Here is a 23,358-nt window from a genome sequence, read left to right as displayed (position 1 = left end):
ATATATTTCAAAAAATACACCAAGCAGACAAATAAAATGTGTCTATTGTTTGGGTGAGACATATCGACTCTCACTGCTGAAATCACAAATGGACAGCATTATAAAACTCACTTAAATATTTCAAAAAAGAAAGAACAGTTTAATACCCAAAAAATGAAGGACAGAATTTCAGAATAAAAGATAAACATTAAAAACAGTGTTTTTCAAACTTTTTAGAAAAATTATACATTTTATATCATGTCCCAACACACAAACACCCACAAACTGGAATAAAAATTTAACAAAATATTTACCCTTACTATATGTGATGCATGACAGTTTCTATTATTTCTTTAAAAAACATTGGTCCCATTTCACAAGTTGCCCCCTACAGCTTGAAAAACACTGTTTTAAATTGTATACATCCTTTAATTTAATATACTGAACTAAATTTTAGAAAAATTCATTTCAATGACCTGAATTTTCCACATTTTACCACAGACCAGTTAAAACTTTGTCAAGGACCTTGAGAATCAATAACCAGGAGATCTGGCTAAAAGAGGCCTGAGGTGAATCCTTTTGTTAGGTCAAAGATCTTTTTATTAAGCAAACAATTATTCTCTAGCTTCCTTTTTAGGTTGAGATGTTCATACGCTAAGCCATTGGGAGTAGGTAGGTCAACAGTGCCCCCATAAATGCAGTGATATATGAGGAGGCTTTCTTGACTTGTGCCAACAGTAATTCTCTTCTAGTAATTCTCTAGAAGCCCTAGGGAGGAAAAAACCCACCTCCTCTAAGGACTGTCTTTCATAGGAAAGCAAAAAGAGGGAGGGAAGGAAAAGCAGATCTGGCACTTGGGTCTGTGGTGATAGGGGAGGTACTGACAGGTAAAAGCAGCTTTCCCACTGCAGTAGTAGGAGGAAAGCTTATCTTCCCAGCCAGCCTTTTGGCAGGCAAAGAGCCCAGAGAGGATCACTGCAGTTGTTCATTTCCAGGCATGAAGAATGCAGCTGCAGACAATCAGCAGGTACACTGTGGTGCAGGTGGAAAGCTCCCAGTCTCGGGACGCTGAGCTCACTGGCAAAAGTACCGTACCATCAGAGCCTTTTTGTGATGGAAGACTTCATAGGTGGAGAACAGACTGCAACTTCAGAAGCGAGATAGAGGCAGAGACTGTTTTATTTCCCTCGTAGAACATTTCGTTCTGAAATTATTTATTTACTCAAAATTTGTCTGTCTCCCCAACCCTACTGGAATGATAGCTCCACAAGGGCAAAGACCTTCTCTTGTTCACTGGTATAACCCTAGCACCTAAAACAGTGCTTGGCATATAGAAAGGCTGCAATAAATAACTGTTGAATTAATGAACGACTCATCCCCCAAAAAACGTTTGAGCGAGAACAATGTCTCTGCGGGGGAAGAAGGCACAGGGTGCCCTAGAAGACCAGATTAGTATTTGAGGTAGGGAGGGAGGCCACATGGTGGGTGTGATCTAACAAAGCAGGAGGGCTGAGCTCTGCCTCTGTAAGGTGGTGACTTTGGCCAGTCTTTTCACCTCCTCCACTTCTGTCTTTAAAAAAAATAGATGGATTCCTACTCTGCCTATATCAAAATGGAAAGTATACAAGAGATCACTTTGGAGACTGAAATGCTATTCAAACGGTAAACCGATCTGGGACGCCAAAGACGTGGCTTCTAGTACCAGCACTGCCACTTGATGATGAAGATGATGATGATGATGACGGCAATACAGCAATTACATGCACTGTGCCTGCGTTGTGCTAAACATATATTCAATTATCTCATTTTGACTTTATCGCAATCTTCCGAGGTAGGCAGTGTTAACCCCATTTTACAGATGAAGAAACTGGAGCTCAGAGAGGTTCAGTAATCTGCCAGAAGTCACACAGATAGAAAATGGAAGGGCTGGAATTCAAAACCTGGGCTGACTGACTCCAAAGCTTGGTGCTCTTGGCCACTCACTATGCCAGATGTCTGATCTTGGGCAAGTTACTTCTGTCTCTTTTAAGTCTGTAAAATGAAAGAGCTAAGCCAGATTATCTCTTACAGACCCTTCCACATCTGACATTTTGCTGTCTATTCTGATTCCCGCTCAGATCCAGCCGATGGAAACTGCCTGGATGAGGGTGTGGGGAAGTCCTTCCGTCTTTTTCGTTAGGATTTCTTTTTTCAGAAAAGGACAAAGCGGTCGAAACATGCATACCCTTATCTGTGTCCTGGGCCAGTTCCCTCCAAATAGCCACTCCAGTCTTGCCCCATCTGAATCCTGTCTCATTTAACCCTTTGTGGGGGCGGGGGGACCTGATATCCGCAGAAGGCGCTCCCTGAACGGCCTAACACAGGAGGAAGGGGATGGAAGGGGAAGGACACAGGTCCGGGCCAATCTGGACCAGCCCTGGGGTCCGGGGCAGGCGGTCCGGGAGCGCGGCTGCCCCACTCGCCGACCCTTGTCTCCCGCGGCTGAGCTCAGGCCGGCCACTCAACCTCCCCGCGCCTGTTCCCTCTGTAAAGTGGGATCCGAATTCCTGCTTCGAGGGGCTGCGGCGATTAAGTGAGATAAATATTTGGAATGCATCTGGTACGCTCCAAAGCGCGCTCCATCTTCGCGCCCCCGGGGAAAGGCCAGAGGGCTAGAAAGCCCCCGACCCGCGACAGGTGACGTGCGGAGAACAGTCAGGGCTGCAGAGCCCAGCGTCCGGTCGCGGCGGACCCTGCAGACGCCCGCTCCGGGGGGCGGCCTGGGGCGCGCCGGGGTCTCCGGGCCGAGGCCGAATCACCTCAGCCGCCGCTTCCTGCCCGCGGGTGTCTCCGGCCCCAACCGAAGTTCCCCGGAGCCCTCACCTCTGACTCCCGCCGCTGGCTTCGGAACGCTTCTCGGCCCTTGGCGGCCGCCTGCTTTCCTTTGCTGCCGCCGTTGCCGTTACCATTGCCGTTGCCGTTGGCGGGCGGGACGCCGGCCCCGGGCACCGCGGGGTCTTCCATGCAGCGGGCAGCAGCTCCCCTCAGGGCTCAGCGCGCTCTGCCTGGGGCGACCCAGCCGCCGCGCGCCCGTAGCCTGGGCCCGCCCCCTCTGCCGCTATTGGCTCCAACCGATCTCCGCAGCCCCGCCTCGCGACGCGATTGGCTGCTCGACCGGCCGGAGCGGGATCGAAGAGGTGGGGGCTTGTTCAAGGGATTTTAAAAAAATCTTTCTTTTTAGTCCTGCAGCGTTGCTGGTAGCCCAAAACTCCTAGACTGGCTCCCGGCTCCACCTGCCGAATGCTGGGCCTTGAGCTCAAGCGGGTTATCTCTGCCTCTCGCTCGGTCTCTCAGCACTCACCCCTGCCCCAATGGCGACCTTTTCCAGGAGCTCTAGTCTCCGCCTCCGGCTCCTGCGGTCTGGGTTTCCCCATTACCACCGACCCGGACCCCCAAATCCCGGCTCCTGCACACGTCCCACATCCCACTTAGACACAGGGGAGGGATGGCACCGCCAGGTGACCAGGACACCGCAGGAAGCGAGGGACTCATCCTCTCCGGAAGCCGAGATTTCTGAAGGGAACGCATCTCGCTCGGAGTGGGGGCTTGGCTGGGAGACGGGGTTGCGGGGTGGGATGAGGGCGTTTTTACTTCACTGAAATTGCTGATGCCCCCGAGGGCTGCTTCTGGTCATCTGCCCTTCTCTGCTGTAGTAGGCGCCTTCCTCGTGGGGTGAGCTGGGGGTAAATGTTGAATGAGGATCAAGTCCCCACCCTGACTCGCTTCCCGGTCCTTTCCTTCCTTCCTCTCTCCTTTCTGAGATACTTCCTAAGGCCTCAGTGTTAACCCGGGGCTTAAGAGGCTGTTTGGTCTGTCCTCTCTTGAATTTATCTAAAAAGCAGCTGGCAGTAAATATTTAAATAGTCTGGTTGGTCGGGTGCGGTGGCTCACGCCTGTAATCCTAGCACTCTGGGAGGCCGAGGCGGGTGGATTGTTTGAGCTCAGGAGTTCGAAACCAGCCTGAGCAAGAGCGAGACCCCGTCTCTACTAAAAATAGAAAGAAATTAATCGGGTAACTAAAACTACATAGAAAAAAATTGGCCGGGCATGGTGGAGCATGCCTGTAGTCCCAGCTACTCGGGAGGCTGAGGCAGAAGGATTGCTTGAGCCCAGGAGTTTGAGGTTGCTGTGAGCTAGGCTGACACCACGGCACTCTAGCCTGGGCAACACAGTGAGACTCTGTCTCAAAACAAAACAAAACAAAACAACAACAACAAAAAGTCTGGCTTGTTACTAGAAGCCCCAAACAAGTAAGCTGAGGGGAATGGGTAGTACCAAATTGCTACCCATAGCCTGGTTGCTTTAGGACGGGTATTGGGGGGATTGTTGAACTGTGCTTTGTGCCAGGCATTGCACTAGGCACTTTCCTGATAATCGTACCTCTCTCTGACAGGTTATTTTCACTAACCCAATATACTGATGAGGAAACCAGGACTCACAGATTAATCTTTGCAATTCCTAAGGTATCATATTCTGTCTCAGTGCCTTGCATATGCTGTTCTCTGGAGGAATCTTTCTTCTCTTCTCTTGGTTTGACTTTTTCTTTCTTAAAGATTCTAGTTAGTTATCACCTCCTCCTCCTCCAGAAAGCCTTCCTTTTGACCTTCCTCAACCCATTCAGGCTATGTTGGTGTCAAGCCAACTCCACCTGGATCCAAAATCCTAACATTTTACACTACATATCCAAAGCAATTACTCCCCCTTCCCATATCTTAGGGACAACTCTGTCCCTTTCTGACCATATCTTCCCCTCATGCTTCCCTCTACTAGTTGGTAGATGACAGAACAAGGCAGGCTTGAGCGCACTCCTTGGAGCTTTCTGGGTTCCTTTCTCTCCCTGGGCCCCAACATCTCTTACTGTACCCACCCATCTTCCCTTTCCTCTCCCATTCCCATTTTTAACCCAAACTGGATACAGGCTCCTTGAGAGTAGGACCAAATTTCACTCATTTTTGTATGTCTCATTTATGTGTAACACAGGGTTTCACAATCTCTGTACTATTGACATTTGTGGCTGAAAAATTGCTTATGGGGGGTCTGTCCTGTGTATTGTAGGATGTTTAGCAGAATTCCTTGGTCTCTACCCACTAGATGCCAGTAGTACCCTCCCCCTAGTTGTGACAACCAAAACTTTCTCCAGATACTGTAAAATGTCCCCTGGGAGGCAAAATCTCCAGTTCAGATTCACTAGTTTACTGATTGAATTGATACGAATTTCCAAGAAAGTCCCTGGCTCAAGGCCTAACCTATTTGATTTTGGAATTTTTTCAGGGTATAATTTGTTAAACTCTCAAAAATTTACACCCTGCTTTAAAATTCACAAACCCCGCCTAGCTCATCCCTGCTTCTGTGTGGTAAACCTGCCACAGCACAGCCCATTGGGGTTTCTTAATAAAAAGAATTCATTATTCTACCTTTCTTCTTCTCAATACTCCCTCTAAGCAGTCAGATCCCTAGGACTGACAAGCCCAGAACTTCATATTCTTTTGTAAGCCTGGTTAATCAGCAGGATCCCAACAGTGGTGGCAGACAAGAGTGGCCAGTGTTGAGAGGCTTTGATCCGTTCCCTGCCTATCCCTAGGGCAAAGGGCAGAGACTGATCCTCAATTAGGAGTAAGAGGGAGGACAGCTCTCAAGTGCCCTCTGGCCTCCATCTAAAGCCAATTGCTGAGCCTAGAGCTCCATCTGGCTTTACTTTCAAAGAAGAAATTTAAAAAAATTGGTGCTCTGGAGACCAAAAAATCATACGGAGAGAACTCAATCCATTATCTTTTCCACACTCCAGTGGAATGGAAGAGTGTAAAGATCAGACATCTGCTCATTATGGGTCCAGATATTCAGAACTTGTCACGAGGAGGAAGATATCTGGAAACAACTGGAAGAAGTTGCAGAAACTGCAGATTGACTGAAAACTTTGAAACTACAGGCCGTGACATTGGCACAGGCTCAATTTCTTTTAGCTTATTTATCAGCAAAGGAGTGACAGTCATCAATACCACTGACCACAGAAGCATCCATAAGGCACTCAGACCTGGGAGCTAGTCAGGGCTGGTCTATAAGTCTTTCCAGCCTGCAGAGATGGCTCTAGTCCTATTATTTCTAAAGTTATTAAAAAAAACCTACGCTACCAATTTCTCTTGTCTCAGAACTCAGGTTTTCTCCAAAACTCAGGCAGAAGGCTGCAGGTATAAATATGTATAAGGATCAAACATACCATTTTCCCCATATAAACATTCTACTTTAACCCATGGAGGTCAGATATTTGATTAAATAGATAGCATCTGGCACTGAGAAAGCTTAAAAATAAGATGCAGGAAGTGTTAAAGTACCTGCTTTTTGAGGCTATCAAGCAGCTAGGATAATATAGTAGAAAAAGAATAAAACACCCTCCTCTCCCCATAAAGGGCATGTGTGGGTGTAGTGATGCAATGGAGGCTGTAGGGCCAGAATGAGACGAAGAATTGATGTTTATGCAGTCAGCAGTGTGTGCCAGGCTCTGTAAGCAGCACTTTTTATACATCAGGTCATTAAATCCTTACCCTTACCCAAAAGATAAGCATTACCCACTTCACAGACAAGGAAACTGAGGCTCTGAGTGGTTATATAATTCGGCCAAGTTATACAACTTGTAAATTGCAGAGCTGGGATTCAAACCCAAGTTAGCCCGATTCAAAGTCCAAGTTCTTTCAACAATACTGTGAGGTGGAGCAATTTGCACAGCAGTGGGCAGCCTGAGCTTACCCGTGAATCTGAAACTAAGACCAAGGCACCTGAGGCTCCATCCTTCACAAAAGAGAAGTCAAGCTCTACTGTAGGGAATAAACTCACAGGCTTCATTCCTAGCTGCTGCATTCTCCCCCTCTTAACTGAAACGGCATCAGCTTTGAGCATTACCAACTGCCCAGACTATTCTAGCCCTGTGATCCATAGTCTAAATAAATAGAAGTCAAAATGGTAGAAGATTCTGCTAAAGAAAGAAAACATCTTGCAACAGGATGCAGAACTAGTTTAGGGTGTCCACTAAAGAAGGTGGCTATCAGAAACCTACCCAAAGATGGCTACCTTACTGGTAGCTGAGAAAGAACAGGCAGTTGGATTCATCCTCTGATTACTGATTTAGTCAGGCAACATGATTCACAGACAAACTTCTGCCTAATTCATTTTCTTCCTTTTGGCCGAATACATTCAGGTCCTGGGTGTCAGAGACCTTTGGTCTCAAACTGTGGGGATGCTGACTTCCTGAGCTCTCCAGCTAAGGGCAGCACACAGAGGCACACAGAGGGGATCTAGAACCACGCTTTAGCTTCTCTGCCTTAACCCTACAGTTCCTCAGCTCCCCAGGGTGGGTCTGAGAAAGCAGGTTCCTTACGCACACAGGCAAGGTGTATGGGGGCAGGGGAGCAGGGAGACAAGATATTTATCAGCAAGGCTAAGGGTAGTCAAATATGCCTACTATTAACTGCTTCTGCTTTCCACGTCCTTGCCCTACAGCAGGCTCTCTAGGTTGTTGCCCGGAGACCTCTCTCATCTCTGAATTCCTGGTTCACAGAAGCAAGGAATCCTCTTAAGACAAGCATCCATTTTAAGAATATTTTATTTGTCTTTTGAGATTACACAGTCATTATTGCTGATCTAATACAATCACTTAGACATAACGATTTCCAAGAGCTTCTTAGAAATGGTGATCTTAGAGGTTTTATTCCTTTCAGTAAGATGGCAGAACTAGATGATTACTGATATATATACGTATATATAGTTTAGAACTTATCCACATATAATTTGCTGGTGTTTCCTATTTTCCTTCCGTAATTTTCCTTTATTAAAAAAGCTTAATGCAATAATTTTGCATTTTGATTCCTTTTTTCTTTTAAACCATGACAAAGTTAATTTTGAGAAAACCACAGGAGCAGCAATTTCAGATCTGTTTAGAGAAAAGCCAAGCAGCAAAAAAGCTTTGCAGGAGTGTATGGCCGTGGGAGCCGTGCTCATATGGGAAGGTAGGATGGGGAGGCAGGAGGGCAGAGGGAAGGTGGACTAGATACAATTTTTTTTAATGAGAAAAAGAGAACTATTTCCATTAAGAAGGCAAAAAAGACCTTGAAAACTAGCACAAATTCCTTGTAGAGAAAATGGTATGTATCCTCACAGGCAAGGGCCACATACAAAGAGATAATTAGCCTTCTTTCCTATGCTTCCAGATAGCTAGGATGCATCTAAGGTGAGAGGCTGGAGGAAAGAAGACACATCTGCTCTGATTCCAAAGGTAGAGGGAATAATGACCAGATTTCCAACACTAAGATAGAACCCAAATATGCGGGAAACCTGGCCTCCCTCTTCTTACTGGTCGATGACACAGGGTTCCCAGAGAGTGAGGAAGAGAGGTCACCTGAAATGCAGAGGCAAATACCTCACCATGGGCAGCAGCACTGGCAACCTAACTGAGAAGCCCAGTGTGGCTCCTTTTTTATTTGGAATGGGTCTCTTCACTGTGGCAAGGCAGAGTGTACTCTATAAATACCAGCACACAATAAGCTCCATGGAGAGCAAGGCTTTGCTGAGAATCAGCAGGTTATGATTTTTGGTCTAGGAACGTAATAGGCTAGAGTCCATATACCTGCCGAATGGAATCTGCTCTGGATATAAAATGAGGTACCAGGATCTGAATCTTTTACTAAAGGGATCCAATTAATACAAAAATCAGAACTGCGTAGGCAAAAGAAAGAACTGAGTGGCTTAGTGGGATTCTCAGCATTTATAATCTTCCTTATAAAAAAGAATATAGCCACATATGTAGCACTTCTCCATACTTGCTGAGACATATGGCCTCTGAAGAACTGGACTGAGTGGGCAGAGCCTGTATATTATTTAATGAGGCAAACAGCCATTTACTCAAGTTCCACCTCCCTACCTCCAAAACTAAGGTCACTTCCAGATGAGCTCTGAGGGCATATGTGAAGACTAGGGGAAGTTGGAGAGAGTAAAGGTAGGGGAAGAGAATCAGGACGGGAAAGTTATAGTGATCACGGATGATATGGTGTTTCCTTGAGTCACCTTGGTCTTGAGACTTTGAGGCAGATCAGCATAGGAAAAAAATGGGAAACAAACAGAGTGTTAAATAGGGTCAGTAGGGGGAAGAGGGCCTTATTTTATTCAATATTCCTAGGGTCACTCCAGACTTTAACTCTTAGAACTAATCTGCTCCCAATGGAACCCCTGAGACCAGTATGTCACTATCCAAAAGAAATCCAATTTTTGGGTGGGACATAAAATTTCATGCAGCTCACATTACTAATTGTTTGTAATGTTGGAGTTACTCAATAAACTATTCTGTATTCTCTGAAATACAAAACCCTTAAATAGAAGAGGTCAAATCATAAAAGATAAGCCATCAAAGAAAGACCACAGATCAGATTGCAGACCTCAGTTTCATCAATGGAAATAGCCAAAGGGATGAATTTCTGATGAGGTTCAAACTAGTCAAACTAGCTTTGATCATCTGGATACAGTTTACAGTGTCATCTCTGCATCCCTCGGCCAGTCAAGCTGCAAAAGCCTTCCTGGGAGACAAATGAATACACTGTTTCTTTAGGGTGTCATGCTGTGGGCCTGAACGACCTGTCCCAAAAAAGCCTTAAGCCCCTAAATCCCTGGGAAAGTATGCCTTTCCCTACTCACTTTCAGAAGTAGTTTTAGGCAACGGCAGGAACTTTCAGGAAGCACTGTTTTACCACAAGCCCTCCTTTCTGAGACAGCACCAATCTGGAGGGGGATTCCTAGGAAATTATCCAGTTAAATGACAAGGAAGTAAAACTATGGGTACCAGTGGATATGGTCCCCACTTCCTGAGCAGAGGTTAGCTGGGTTAGAAAGACGACAAAATAAGTGTCTGACAAACACCAGAGCTGTGGAGGAAATATGGAGGCACATTCCTCTTGGAACCAGAAAGCATTAAAATGGACATAAATATTCAAGAAGAAAGGAATGCCGGGTAAGGAAGGAGACCCCCAACAGGCACAGCACAGCTGAGTTCTTGGTGTAGCTTGCCAAAGCCATAAATAACACTCCTTCCTTACTAGCCTTTGTATAAAGAAGGCAGTGATAGTGATGGTCAAGGCTGTGTTAATTCAGAGGCTTCCAAAAGGCCTCACCTGGGGAAGGGCCAAAGCTGAGAAAGGCAGCTACTGACAATTTATTCCAAAAAACCCCAAGGAACAAGGAGTCTGGAATCCCTGGACTAACTCCTAAGCCTGAACAAGAGAAAAATGGCCACTGCTGAGGATTCAGAGTACACAGGGAATAATGCGAATGATGCACTGGGAGCAGTTACCCCATGTCTTTCCTTCCTCAGCCTGTCCTCTGTGACTCTCATGGCCCTCAGGGCAGTAACCACACTCTGGGCCAAAGCTACAGGCACAGAATTCTAGATTTTAATAAATAAATAACCTAACACATAAGGTGAGCACGGCGGACAGCTCTGATTGGAGAAGCAGCTTGCTGAATTCTTTCTTGTATAGTAGTGGAGAAAAGGCTTGGAGTTCTATTCCTTAAAACTTCTGGCTTGAGTTACAGGAACTTAATACCTGGAGGGAAAAAGAAAGATGAGACCGTGATGTTATCAGCTAGTGGGGATGCTGGGACATGAAGGTGCCTAAAGGTGAAATGGGTAGGCAGGAACTTTTCTGGAGTATATGGTAAGGGTAGATAATTGTGTCCCCTTTTCACATCAGTGAAAAAGGCCAGTATTTGTTCATAAAGAGATAAAAAAACCATAGCAAGATGAAATGGAGAAAGGCAAATTCAGGAAGGGGAATACTATCCAAGGCCTCAAAGAGTCCTTTGGGGGTGACAGTAAGAGGGGGGTGAGTTTATTTTTCTGAGTTCTTGTAAATATATATGGTTGGAATACAAAGACCAATTCTAGTGCAGGAAGCTCTTCTCTACCCAGGTGTCCCTGATTTGGACGATGCCCAAGTCACCTGTAGTAATTAGGCTTGAAGGGCCCATTTTTGTTGAGTCCCAGATACTTGGCCTGTTCATCTGTCAGCTCTGTCAGGTGGGCATCAAAGGTGGGCAGGTGTAGGCTCGCCACATACTCGTCTGGAATAAAACACAGAAGCCCCGGTATAAGCATTCATGCCTCCTATCTGGCTCCCAAGCTAGGTCTTAAAAAGTTGGAAGTAACTGTCCAATACCTGGAGCTGAATGAAAAATGCTCAACTTTTGCTCACTGGTCCTCAATTTTAAGGAATGGTTGCCATTAGCTTCAAGACCAGTGCTATTCAACGCTATAACATTTCTTCTATAACATTTCTAACTCTTTCAGCCTTGAACCTTTCCTTATCCCAGAAAGGTGAGGGAGAGATGAAAGAAGCAATAGGCCTCAGGATCTAAAAGAAAGAATGGGATAGCAGGGGGACTAAAGAATTTTAAGCTGCAACTTGAATTTTGTCTTGGACTCTATACTTTGCATCATTTAGAAAAACTAACACCTGGGGAAATTGGAAAGACATAACTAAGAAGATGCTACACTGTTTGCTTTGCTTTTAGTACTCTTAGTTCTTATGTGTTTCTGCTCATGTTCTATTATCTGAACACATAGTATTTATTCATAATTATATATCATTTCTCATGTATCTGTATGGTCTCCCCAACTTCATTACACATTCAGTCAGAATATGGACTGCTCTGTTTCTTCTATATCCTTCCAAAGTGTCTATTAAAGGGAAAATACATGAACTTTTAAAAGTTGTTATGCACCTAGTGCTAAAGCAAAACAAAACCAGAAGCTGATCTATTCCCTGATCTTTGCCTGAGGAGTTTGTAGACACACTGCATCAGTCAGGTGCTTGAGGCAGGCTCTTTAAAAATTTAACACAGTTTAATGTTTCTCTTATACAAAACACCCACATAGAAGCTATTCAGAGTCTGTCCTTTGGCCTGAAACAACAGGGTTAGCCTTAGAGGGTATAGCAAGAGGCCAGGTGCAGCAGCTCATGCCTGTAATCCCAGCACTTTGAAAGGCGTAGGCAGGAGGATTACTTGAGACCAGAGGTTTGAGACCAGACTAGGCAACACAGTGAGATCCTGTCTCTTCAAAAAATAAGTATTGGTCAGGGGTGGTGGTGCTTGCCTGTAGTCCTGACCTAGCTACTTGGGAGGCTGAAGCAGGAGGATTGCTTGAGCCTGGGTGTTGGAGATTGCAGTGAGCTATGATCATGCCACACCACGGCATGGGCAACAGAGTAAGATCCTATCTCACACACACAAAAAAAAAAGTATAGTAAGAAAGTCTCCCATGGTCTGGGAAAGTTTGGTAGGGGCTACTTAGCAGCCTAGAACTGGAATAAGTCAGACGTCATAAGGTAGGAAATGATTCCTCTCTTTTGGGGGAAGATTTTTCTTTCTCCTTTGAGATTCCGGCCTACAAGATATTTTATGAGAGAAAATCCTTAAAATTCACAGGCAGGTAAACTAAATCACAGCAAAATGTCACAACTTCACTGGGACAACCCATGTGGAAAATGGGATGACTGGGAATGGAACCCAGGAATCCTAGCTCCTACTTTACAAGATAAAGAGATCTTTTTTTCCCCTGTCCCTAAGAAAGTTAATCCCCTCAAATTTCCTTTAGCCTCTGACTCTGAACTACTTCGGTGATGACGGGATGGAAGAGCACGTGCTTACCCATTTTCTTGGGCAACAGGTAGACATCCTGCTTATAGCGTCCCTCAGGAGCATTGTAAAGCTCTATCAAGGCGAGAGCCTAGAAAAGCAGAGAGAGGGATGTGGAAGTGCCATTCATGACAATATACTCCATATCAAGTAAAATCAGGCTGGTCCGAGGACCCTCTCCAGCCCACTGCTGCCCCATTCTGGAGGCCTCACCTGAGTAGTAGCAGTGATTGAGAGCACAAATGTAGGCACTGTGGAGCAGCTTAGGTTCAGCAGACGGCCCTAGTGATCAAAGGTGAAGATACAAATGGGGTTAGGACAAAGTTGCTGGCCTTTGAGGAGTGAGGGAAGAGTGTGACCGTCATTTTCCAAACACTTCCCAACTGACATTGCTGGATAAAAAGGTATTCGATAAATAGGAACTGACATTTAACCACTAAAAACGCTGGAAAATTTGATAAGGGTAATAGCTAAAAGACTTCTGGAATTATGTAAAAAGGAATACAGATGGTCACATGACACTGAAACTTATGGCAAAGATGGGTATATTTCTCTTGAATTTTCTACTCTCTCTAGCACAATATCCTCCTTCAGAGGATCAGCATTTTTTGAAAGATTGTCCTAAAATAAGCAACGATCTAGTTAAATCCAGGGGTGATCTCTCCAGGTTGTGAGGGAAGTATTGTTGGATTTAGGAAGCTGTGATGATTTTTGTGCTTCTTCCTCAGTTTGGTTCTCCTGAATTCAAGGCAACCGTATATGCGGAGTAGGTGATTCAGACAGCAGAAGGGCTGGAAACTGCCCCCCATACCACCCTTTCCTATTTTGTTTCCTAGGAAGCCTAATCATCTTTTTTGCTCAACCACATAGCCAAAAACACCTGTGGTGCTTGCTTCTGTCACCAAAATTACTAAGTGGGACCTCCCAAGACAACTAGAAATAAGTTGCCAGACAGTGGGCTGACATCAAAGCTACTAATGCATATTTAACAACCTGCTCATCTCCCCATACACACTCCTTCCTTGTGAAGAAATAGTTCAGTTCGCTTACAGATGCCCTAAAGTATTTGACAAGGTGAGATAAGGTGAGAAAAAGGTGAAGAGAACAGCAAGGACGCTGAAACTTTACGGACCCCTAGATAAAGACAGTATATCTTTCACTTTTCATATTCAGTTTCTTTAATATAAAAAAAGAAAAGAAAAACTGACTGAAAATCAAAACCTGAGAAAAGTATTATCTTCCTTGTTATTTTGATATCTTTCCCTGAAGATGAGAAAGCTTCAAGGCAAGAACAGGGGGCATAGCTGTCAGGAATCCAGGACTAGGGAAGAAGAGCTTTCAAGAAAGGAAAAGAGGTCAAACGTTGACATGGAAGGCTAAGTGAAATGAATGTCAAGAATAAGTGTGAGCTGGAAGAAGCCAGGATGGGGAAATAGCAATCAAGCAACCAATAAATAGGTGGGTAACCTACTACACATCTGGCTCAATTCAAGGGAATGGACACTCAAGAACAGGGACTCTATCAGTAAAGAAATGACTTTCCCACAGCTTGCCCAAGATAGTCTTAGTTACAGTCAGAAATATCTATCTACTTTGTGCTCACTGATTAAACCATCCCACAAATGACATTATCTCTTGTAAGCATCACTCAAAGTGGCATTCGTTCTATCTATGAATTCCTTCTACAGTAACAGTCATTATCTGACTCAACCTGTGAAGTGACATGCAGAGACAGGATAATTGGTGAAAAATGGGGAACCAAAATAGTTTCTTAATTGCTGAAAAGATCTTTCACAATTAGAAGCAAAATCTTCTGGTAAAGTAGTCAAACTTGTACTTAAAAGAAAGAGTTGAAAGTATGGGAGAACATGAGGAGGAGGGACCCTGGTACTGGAGTCTCTCCCGTCATGGGGGAGTATCTTTTGCCAGCCTGTCTTACCTCTGCCAGCAGTACTATCCTCTTGCCATCAGGCCATATCACATGGTCAACTTGGGATCTCACTCGCTCCCAGGTCAGTTCTGGTGTCCGCAGACTCGCCTGGAACACATACAGCAAGCACGTCATCAGCCATGGCAAGTCCCACTTTGGGGACAAAAAGATGTTGAAGGGAGCCATTTCAAATAGCAAGTTGAAAGGAGGAACCAACATGCCAGATGGACAATACCTGTCCTGAGTTGGTTAGGACTGTTCCATTTCAGGGAATTTAATCTTAGGCCCAGCCAGGGAGGGATCACTCAGGATGTCATTCCACAACATATACCGTATGCCCACTCTCACAGTAAAAGGTGCTATGGGAAATACAAAAGAAACCAAAGACATGGTTTCTGCCTTCAAAAAGCTTGCACTTTAGTTGGTAAACAATACATATGTGAGAAGATAAAAAGCTTTTAAAATACTTACAAAGCAACATGCAAACAAGTGCAAATTAATACAGTGCAAACTGAATACGTAAGTGCTGAAGAGACACAGAAAAGAAGGACGATCCAAGCTCAGTGGGATTAGTAAAAGAAGGCTGAATGTCCTAAACAGCATGCTGGGACCCCAGGTTCTGCCCTCATGTCTCGATGTCCCAAGTTCCACCTTCTCAACAATGGTGGTTCACCCTAAAGTTACAGAAGCTTTGTGACCTAAGTGCAAATGTGAGGTAGCCTTTAAAGAAATGCTTAATGGTAGAGTAAAGCTCCCAATGGCTCACCCTCCTTCCATTTCTGTATATTGTATATTCAGAGAACAAGAGAAAAAATGTTAAATTTATTAATGGTAGCAATCAAATAACAGTCACAGGGTATAGACTTAAGACAACAACTTCCTTCTTCCAATAGGTAATGCCTAAAATAGAAAGGGAATTCATACTCCAAAACTACCCACAGGTTTATTTGATAAAACTGAGAAGTTCTTTCAGATGGTAGTTTTCTGACAACTAAAGGGAAACACTTTGGTTACACAATAATCACATACTGAGTATTTACCATATTCTAGGCATTATAATAAAGGATATGAATATAGATAAGACTGTGGATTCCTTTACTGTACTGCGAGCTATTTATGAACAAGAATAGTCCTTTCTTTTCATTTTTGTATTCCCAAAGTCTATCTAAGCATACAGTGGGGTGCTCGATTAATGTTTAGAAATTCATGGTCCCTTGTCTCCTAGGAAGTATCCATCTAGCAGGAAAGACAAACATATAATTATATTTCAGCGTTTTCAGAGCTGCATTAATGGTCTGCACCATTTGTCTATTAGGTAGATGGGAAACAAAATTTCTTGAGATGTCAAGTTTCATAAACTGGTTCGACCTTTAATTTAAAGGGCAATTTGGCAGTAGCTTACAAAATTTTATATGTACCTAATCTTTGACCAATTGGTTTCAACTTTAGGGCTCTATCCTACAGAAACTCTTATTCAAGTTCAGAAATATAACTGCCCAAAAATGTTTAATTTAGCATTATTTGTATTAATAATAGCAAAAAATCTAAATCAACAATCTAAATCTAAATCAATGGCTAAGTAAATCATGACTCCATACAATGGAATATTATGCAACCCTTTAAAAAAAAGTAGATCTGTATCTGTTAACATGAAAACCATTCACTATTGTTAAGTGAAAAAAATCAAGTTGCAGAACAATATAACATCAATTTTATAAATTTTTTACTTCTTGCTTTAAACACATCTACACTGTTTGAATTTTAAACTATGCAATTATTACTTTAAAATTAGAATTTTGAAAAGAAATTTTATAAACACTGTAAATAGAGTTCAGAAAAATTTAAGCAAACTGACCATTTTGAGAAGTTATGGATATACAAGATAAAATCCCTTAGCCAGTGGAAATAGCACCACAGAGGGTAATAACCACATAGAGCCAAGAGATACTCATTGGTAACACTGGCATTTATTGAGATGACAGGATTGTAAAGTATGTCAGGTTTTTAGTGTTTCACACCCATAATCTTCCAGAGGACAAGCAATCTTGGTGACTGTGAGCAAAGACTGACACCAAGATAACAAGAGTCTCCAGTCTTAGGACATATTCCTTGGGAAGAAAGATATGATGGAATCAAAGAAAGGACACTTCTTTTGAACATAAGAAATAATCAATGCTTGGTAGAAGCAGCTTACTAGAGCACTGGAATGGCTACCATGCAGGCAAAAGCCCTGAGGATAAGTTTAAAAGAGGAGTTTGAAGAGAAATTTGGTTAACTTATCTCTACCATTGTTCAGGGAGCTCCAACAATCTGACTATGAAGGTCTATTTGGCAGTGACATTCCTCAAGAGAAGAATGGTTTCCTACCTTACAGCACAGCTTGACAAGAATCTCCCTTAAAGATTCTTCACTGTGATTTACAGTCACTAAGCAATACCAGGAAAAGGGTTCCCTGTGCAGACTACCTTCCCAGACATCCCACCATAAATTAGCCAGTTACTGTGCTTGCAAATTGGTCTCCTATGATTTGGAACAGTGCTTATCAGTTGTTTTTTTTTTTTTCCAGGGAGAACACTGCGGTTCTAATCCTAGTAAAGCATGGCGTTAATAGCAAGTCTCAGGTTAAATCATTCTTTGGCTGGGAAAAACTTTTAAAGCCTGTGTACATAATATTTTAACCACTTGAATTGTGAATCTTACAATCATCCAGACCTTCTATGTGATGCATATGGGTCTGCTCTCAAGAGAGAAGAAACATGTAAAAGAAAGACATGGCCAAAAGGCAGCTCAGAGCATAATCCCTAAAACAGGTTCCCTCAGTACTCACAGCATTAGTATTTCTCAGAAAAAAATGAAGCTTTCTAAATGACCTACTCTTTTGATGAGCTATTCCTTCCTAAATGTGTAGCAGGCAACACCTCAAGTTTAGGTAAAACTACAAATTCTTTCCAAAAAAAAAAACCCCCAAAAATCTTAATTTTTTTTTTTGTAAGAGACAGGGTCTCACTTATTGCCCAGGCTGTTCTCCAACTGCTGGGCTCAAGTGATTCTCCTGCCTCAGCTTCCCGAGTAGCTGGGACTGCATGTGCAAGCTATCGTGACCAGCTCAAAAAAACCTTAAATTTTTGATCACTCAAAATATCTGGGTAAATACTTACCAAATTATTCTGCTACACAGTTTCACCGAGTTCACTTATAGTGATTCTCCTCTTATTCTCACACTCTGCATCCAATCCATTTAGCAAATCCCATTGGTCACAGCATATCATTTCTTATTACCTCCACTGTATGCCCATCTAATCCAAGCCTTCACCTTCTATCAGAAATACTGAAAGAGCCTCCTGTTGTTCCTATCACTACTCAAGTTCTAGAGTGTTTTTTAATACAAAAGCCAGAGTAATTTTGAAAAATCTAAGTCACATTTTGTCACTGGTCTGCTCGAAACCTTCCAATGGCTTCTCTCATATTCTAAATAAAACCTAAAGTCTTTATCATGGCCTATAAAGCTCTATGCAGCCCACTACCTCCTTGAGCTACCTCTTCTTCTCACCCGCTTGCCCAAAGTTCCTCCCCCATGGCTTCTTTTTTCTTCCTCAAACACATTGAGTGGGTGTCTACCTCACCTCAGGGTCTTTTACTGGCCATTGTCTCTGAATAGAAGGCTCAAATGGCTAGCTTCTTCATTTCATTCAGGTTTTTTTCAAATGTCATCTCCTCAAAGAGACTTCCTTGACCACCCTAACTAGAATAGCATCCTCAATGTCCTCACCTTGCTGGCTTTTTCAATAGTAACCACTAACTGACAATAACTGTCTATTACTTGCTTATTGTCTATCTCCCACACTAGAATATAAGCTTAATGAGAGCTGGGATGTGTTCACTGCTATTTCTTCAGCCAATTAGTACTTGGCATAGAGCAGAGCAGGTATTCAATATAAATATGCTAAATAGTGAATGAATATTCTGGTTTCAATTTTAGTTGAATTTGCTGTTTCCTTGAATTTCATTTCACATACCTTGTGACACTACCACCAAAGGTTGAGTAATTTAACTTTCAAAAACCCTTCTGAGCATTTCTCTTTCTGGACCATTTAGCTTAGTCATACACTTTTTGCCAACAAGGACACAAAGAGAAGTGAGAGCTGGCCTGTGGCTCATGTCAGTGGCAGATATGGGGGCAACCTATCAATACCTGCAAAACTAGGTCTAGTCTCAACACAGCAGCCAGGATGATCCTTTTAAATAAAAGTCATTCTTTTAAAACATAAGTCAGGTTGTTATAACCCTACAATGGCTCCTTATTTCTCTCAGAACATAATCCAGAGTTCTTATGATAGGCTATAAGGCCCTGTAAGATCTGGCCTGTTACCTCTCTGACCTCATCTTCCACTATTCCCTGCCCCGTGCTCATTCTACTCCAGGCACATCAGCCACCTTGCTGTTCCTCAAACAGCCTAGGCACACTCCTGCCTGAGAGCCTGTGTACTGGCTTTTCTCTCTTCTTTAAATGCTCTTCACCAAAAAATGCACATAGCTAATTCCTTCAAGCCTGCTCAAACATCACCCTCTTAATAAGGCTCACAATTTGATCTGTGTATTTAAAATTGCCACCCAGTGCTAGATTCCCCTTACCATTCTCTACTTTTTCTGTTTTTTCATGGTGCTTCTGCCTTCTAACATAGTATAAATTTTAGTTAAAATTTATTATGTTTATTGTCTTTCTTTTCACTAAAATATAAGCTCCATGATGGCAGGAATCTTTGCCTGTTTTGTTCACTGACTCTAAGCACCTAGACCAATATCTGGCATATAGCAGTCACACACAAAAAAATATTTGTGATTGAAGGTCAAGAGTCTTCTGGCCTTTATTCTGAGAGATTATTTATGTCTGGGCTGCATTTGAAGGAGAAATTACTATCACAATTTGAAGTTAATCTACAAGTCATGAGGAGGTAATTATAAAAAACGTAGGAAAACAAAACAAAACAAAACTAGACTAGACTAGGAGTCAAAAAACCTGGACTTTGTGTTCTAATTTCATTTTGGATTAATTATATGACTGACAATGTACTTAACTTCATAGTTTTCCAACTGAAAATTAAGAATGAGAATAAATAATGCCTCATGGAATGGTCTAGAGATGAAATGAGGTAAAGTAAAAATATGAAACGTACATGACTGTATCTGGAGTTTTGTTTATTTCAGAGCTGTTTGAGGGTTTAGAAGGGAAAATGCTTTCCCCCCTCCCCTACTCTGAAGATTTCTCATTAGGGCCTATGGCATGACACACATACTTCCCTTTAGGCTTTTCCCCTTTGAAGGCTCTATAAGCAGATTAATCCAGGAAAGGACAATCATATGCTAGACAGTTTTAGAAATACTAATATCTTTGACCATTTAGCAAAGGCGTAGTATGGCACATAAGTGAAACTTAAGGGGGAAAAAAACCCAACTACCAACTAAATTATTCATTATAAGCAAAATCATGGTAAGATAGAGTAATGAGTCAAACACCCAGGGTACAAATAGACTGGTAGGTTGCTTTGCTAGCTATTTTTAATAATAGAAGAATAGAGCACAGAGTTAAAAAGAGAAGCCATATAAAATAGATATTATCCAACAGGCTCTCAATATATCAACTGATCCTTATCTGGCAATGGTGAAACTGAGTCAGAGCAGCCCTCCATGGAGATGAAAGCATGCTTTGCTTGAGCCAGTTACTCAGAGAAAAATACAACTGTGCTAGAAAAATAAAAGTGTTCCAGAAAAATGCCATAAAAATTTAAAACCAGAGTGAAAATCACATTGAGAATTATTTTGGTAAGTCTAAAAAGAAATAAATAACACTAGTAACTATTACTTGGGCAACTTACTAGGACCAAGAGCTATTTTGGATTGGAAAATTTTAGAGTGAATGTAATCAAATTAGAGGACCAAAGTGTAGATTTTCTAGGTATGAGGACCACATGCCACTACACAATGGCACTGCATTGATTTGACACCTACAGACCCAATTACTACAGTTTGGAAAATATGTTAAGAGGAGACCCTAGCCCAGTGAGAGGGAGAGAAAGAAGAAACCATAGCATTTGACAGACACGGTCAATCTTAAGCAACACAACCATCCCAGCACATAGATTTTTCTTCCTTGACTTGTTTCCTTGGACCAATCTACTTATCTCATTTTTATGGTAAAGCCAAACACCCCCAAAATACTGACTACTATACTGATTCACATTAATTGTATTCTTTTTGCAGTTTTGAGTTTATCCTGATTTCAAGCCTCAACATAGAGATAAAATGGTTTACATTGGAAGTAGGTATCAAGCTTGGGAAGAGAAAGATAATAACTTGAAATGATTAAATTAAGATGAAGAGCCATTATAGTATCTATAAGCACAAGCTGTAGGGCAAAAAAGTGAACAGATATGGACAACTCTGCCAGGAAAATTATGTTTAGGATGGCTGGTGACGTTGCTCTTTCCTCTTTCAGTTCGTTTCTTGGGAAGGAGAGGGAAACAAAGCCCCCAATAATGAGCCACTTGATCTTACCACATCAATTTCTGTGTTGGAATGTCCCATGTTACAAACGATGCAGCTATTCTTCATACGATCCAAGTGCTCTCTGGTCACCACATTCTTGTTACCTTAAAAACAGAAATATCCACATGAAAAGCAATAAATGTAGACCCCTACCTCATTCAATATGTAAAAATTAACTCAAAATGGATCATAACCTAAACATTAGAGCTAAACTATAAAACTCGTAGAAGAACACAGGAGTAAATCTTTGTGACCTTGGGTTAGGCAATGGTTTCTTAGATATAACACCTAAAGCACAAGCAACCAAAGAAAAAAGAGACAGATTGGACTAGGTCAATATTAAAAACTTTTGTATGCAAATGATACCACTCAGAAAATGAAGAGACAACCCACAGAATGAGAAAAAAATAATCTGCAAATCATATAACTGATAAATGACTTATATCCAGAATATATAAGGAACTCTTACAACCCAATAATAAGAAGACAATTCAAAAATGAGCAAAGATGAGCTCAGGAATTCGAGATTACAGTGAGTTATGATCAGGCCACTATACTCCAGCCAGGGTGACAGAACAAGACCCTGTCTCTAATTTAAAAAACAAAAAATAGGCCGGCCGCAGTGGCTCACGCCTGTAACCCTAGCACTCTGGGAAGCTGAGGCGGGCGGATCGTTTGAGCTCAGGAGTTCGAGACCAGCCTGAGCAAGAGCGAGACCCCGTCTCTACCAAAAATAGAAAGAAATTAATTGGACAGCTAAAAATATATAGAAAAAATTAGCCGGGCATGGTGGCGCATGCCTGTAGTTCCAGGTACTCGGGAGGCTGAGGCAGTAGGATTGCTTGAGCCCAGGAGTTTGAGGTTGCTGTGAGCTAGGCTGACGCCATGGCACTCTAGCCCGGGCAACAGAGTGAGACTCTGTCTCAAAAAACAAAACAAAACAAAAAAAAACCAACAAAGAATCTGAATAGACATTTCCCCAAAGAAGATGTATTATACAAATGGCCAACAAGTGCATGAAAAGATGCTCAACATCATTAGTCATTAGGGAAATGCAAATCAAAACTACAATGAGATACTACTTTATGCTCATTAGGATGGTGATAATCAAGACAGACAATAACAAGTGTTGGTGAAAATGTGGAGAAATTAGAATGCATATGCATTTTAGTGGGATTGTAAAATGGTGCAGTCACTTTCTAACAATTTGGCAATTCCTCAAAACATTAAAAATACAGTTACCATATGCTTCAGCAATTTCACTCCTAGGTATCCAAGAGAACTGAAAATATATGTCTACATAAAAACTTGTATACAATGTTCATAGTGGCATTATTCCTAATAGCCAAAAAGTGAAAACAACCCAAATGTCCATCAATTGATGAAAGGATAAATAAAATGTGGTTATATAATACAATGAAATATTATTTAGCAATTAAAAGGAATGAGGTACTGATACAAGCTATCACATGGATGGACCTTAAAAACATCATGTTAAATAAAGGAAGCTGGTCACAAAAGATCATACATTGTATGATTCCATTTATGTTAATATAAAATTTCCAGAATAGGCAAAATCTGTAGAGACAGAAAGATTAGTGTATTGCCTAGGGATAGGGGAATGTAGAGGATGGAATAAGGAGTGACTGCTAATAGTATGGGGTTTCTTTTTTGGGGTGATGAAAATGTTCTGGAATTAGATAATAGGATGTTATACAAATTTACTAAAAACCATTGAACTGTAAACTTTAAAAGGGTTAACCATATGGTATGTGAATTATATCTCAATAAAAAATTAGATTGTGGTGATGGTTGTACAACCCTGTCAATTTACTAGAAAACAGTGAACTTAAGTGGGCGAAATATGTAGTATGTGAATTACATGTCAATAAAGCTACTTTTGAAAAAAGATTCAGGGGATTGATGTGAACCAAGAACAGCTTCTTGTGGGTCCTCTTCTCTGCCCCCAGCTCTCCCTGAGGCTACAAATATATATTTTTAAATATTCTGATTTCCCCCCCAAAATAGAATTTTAAAAGAAAACCAGTGTTCCTGTGATTTATGGTTCTACCATAAAAATAAAATAAGTATCTCAGTCTAAAGAAATAGCCATCTTTGTATATTCTTCTCTAAAACTCAAAATCTGCCTCTTTGTGAATTAACACAATAACCTCTCCCACTTTTTCTATCTATGA

The 23,358-nt window shown here is 42.1% G+C and overlaps 2 protein-coding genes across 2 annotated transcripts in view; both read right to left on the bottom strand.

Annotated features, from left to right (window-relative positions):
• The window catches only part of STRIP2 (striatin interacting protein 2), a 69,593-nt gene extending 66,538 nt beyond the window's left edge, over nucleotides 1-3,055 (bottom strand). The window contains exon 1 of the mRNA XM_012664805.1: nucleotides 2,842-3,055. Within this exon, the coding sequence (XP_012520259.1) occupies nucleotides 2,842-2,982 (141 nt within the window). The 5' untranslated portion in view covers nucleotides 2,983-3,055. The remainder of the gene's footprint in view (nucleotides 1-2,841) is intronic.
• Nucleotides 3,056-10,990: 7,935 nt separating this feature from the next.
• The window catches only part of AHCYL2 (adenosylhomocysteinase-like 2), a 218,102-nt gene continuing 205,734 nt past the window's right edge, over nucleotides 10,991-23,358 (bottom strand). Inside the window, exons 12-16 of the mRNA XM_012664737.1 lie at nucleotides 21,173-21,267; nucleotides 14,630-14,728; nucleotides 12,904-12,972; nucleotides 12,703-12,781; nucleotides 10,991-11,115 (exon numbers count right to left, since the gene is read on the bottom strand). Coding sequence (XP_012520191.1) covers nucleotides 10,991-11,115; nucleotides 12,703-12,781; nucleotides 12,904-12,972; nucleotides 14,630-14,728; nucleotides 21,173-21,267 — 467 coding nt within the window. The remainder of the gene's footprint in view (nucleotides 11,116-12,702; nucleotides 12,782-12,903; nucleotides 12,973-14,629; nucleotides 14,729-21,172; nucleotides 21,268-23,358) is intronic.

The sequence above is a fragment of the Propithecus coquereli genome, unplaced genomic scaffold, assembly GCF_000956105.1.
Source record: "Propithecus coquereli isolate 6110/MARCELLA unplaced genomic scaffold, Pcoq_1.0 Scaffold91, whole genome shotgun sequence".
NCBI lineage: Eukaryota > Metazoa > Chordata > Mammalia > Primates > Indriidae > Propithecus > Propithecus coquereli.
This window is presented reverse-complemented; position numbering and strand designations above follow the sequence as displayed.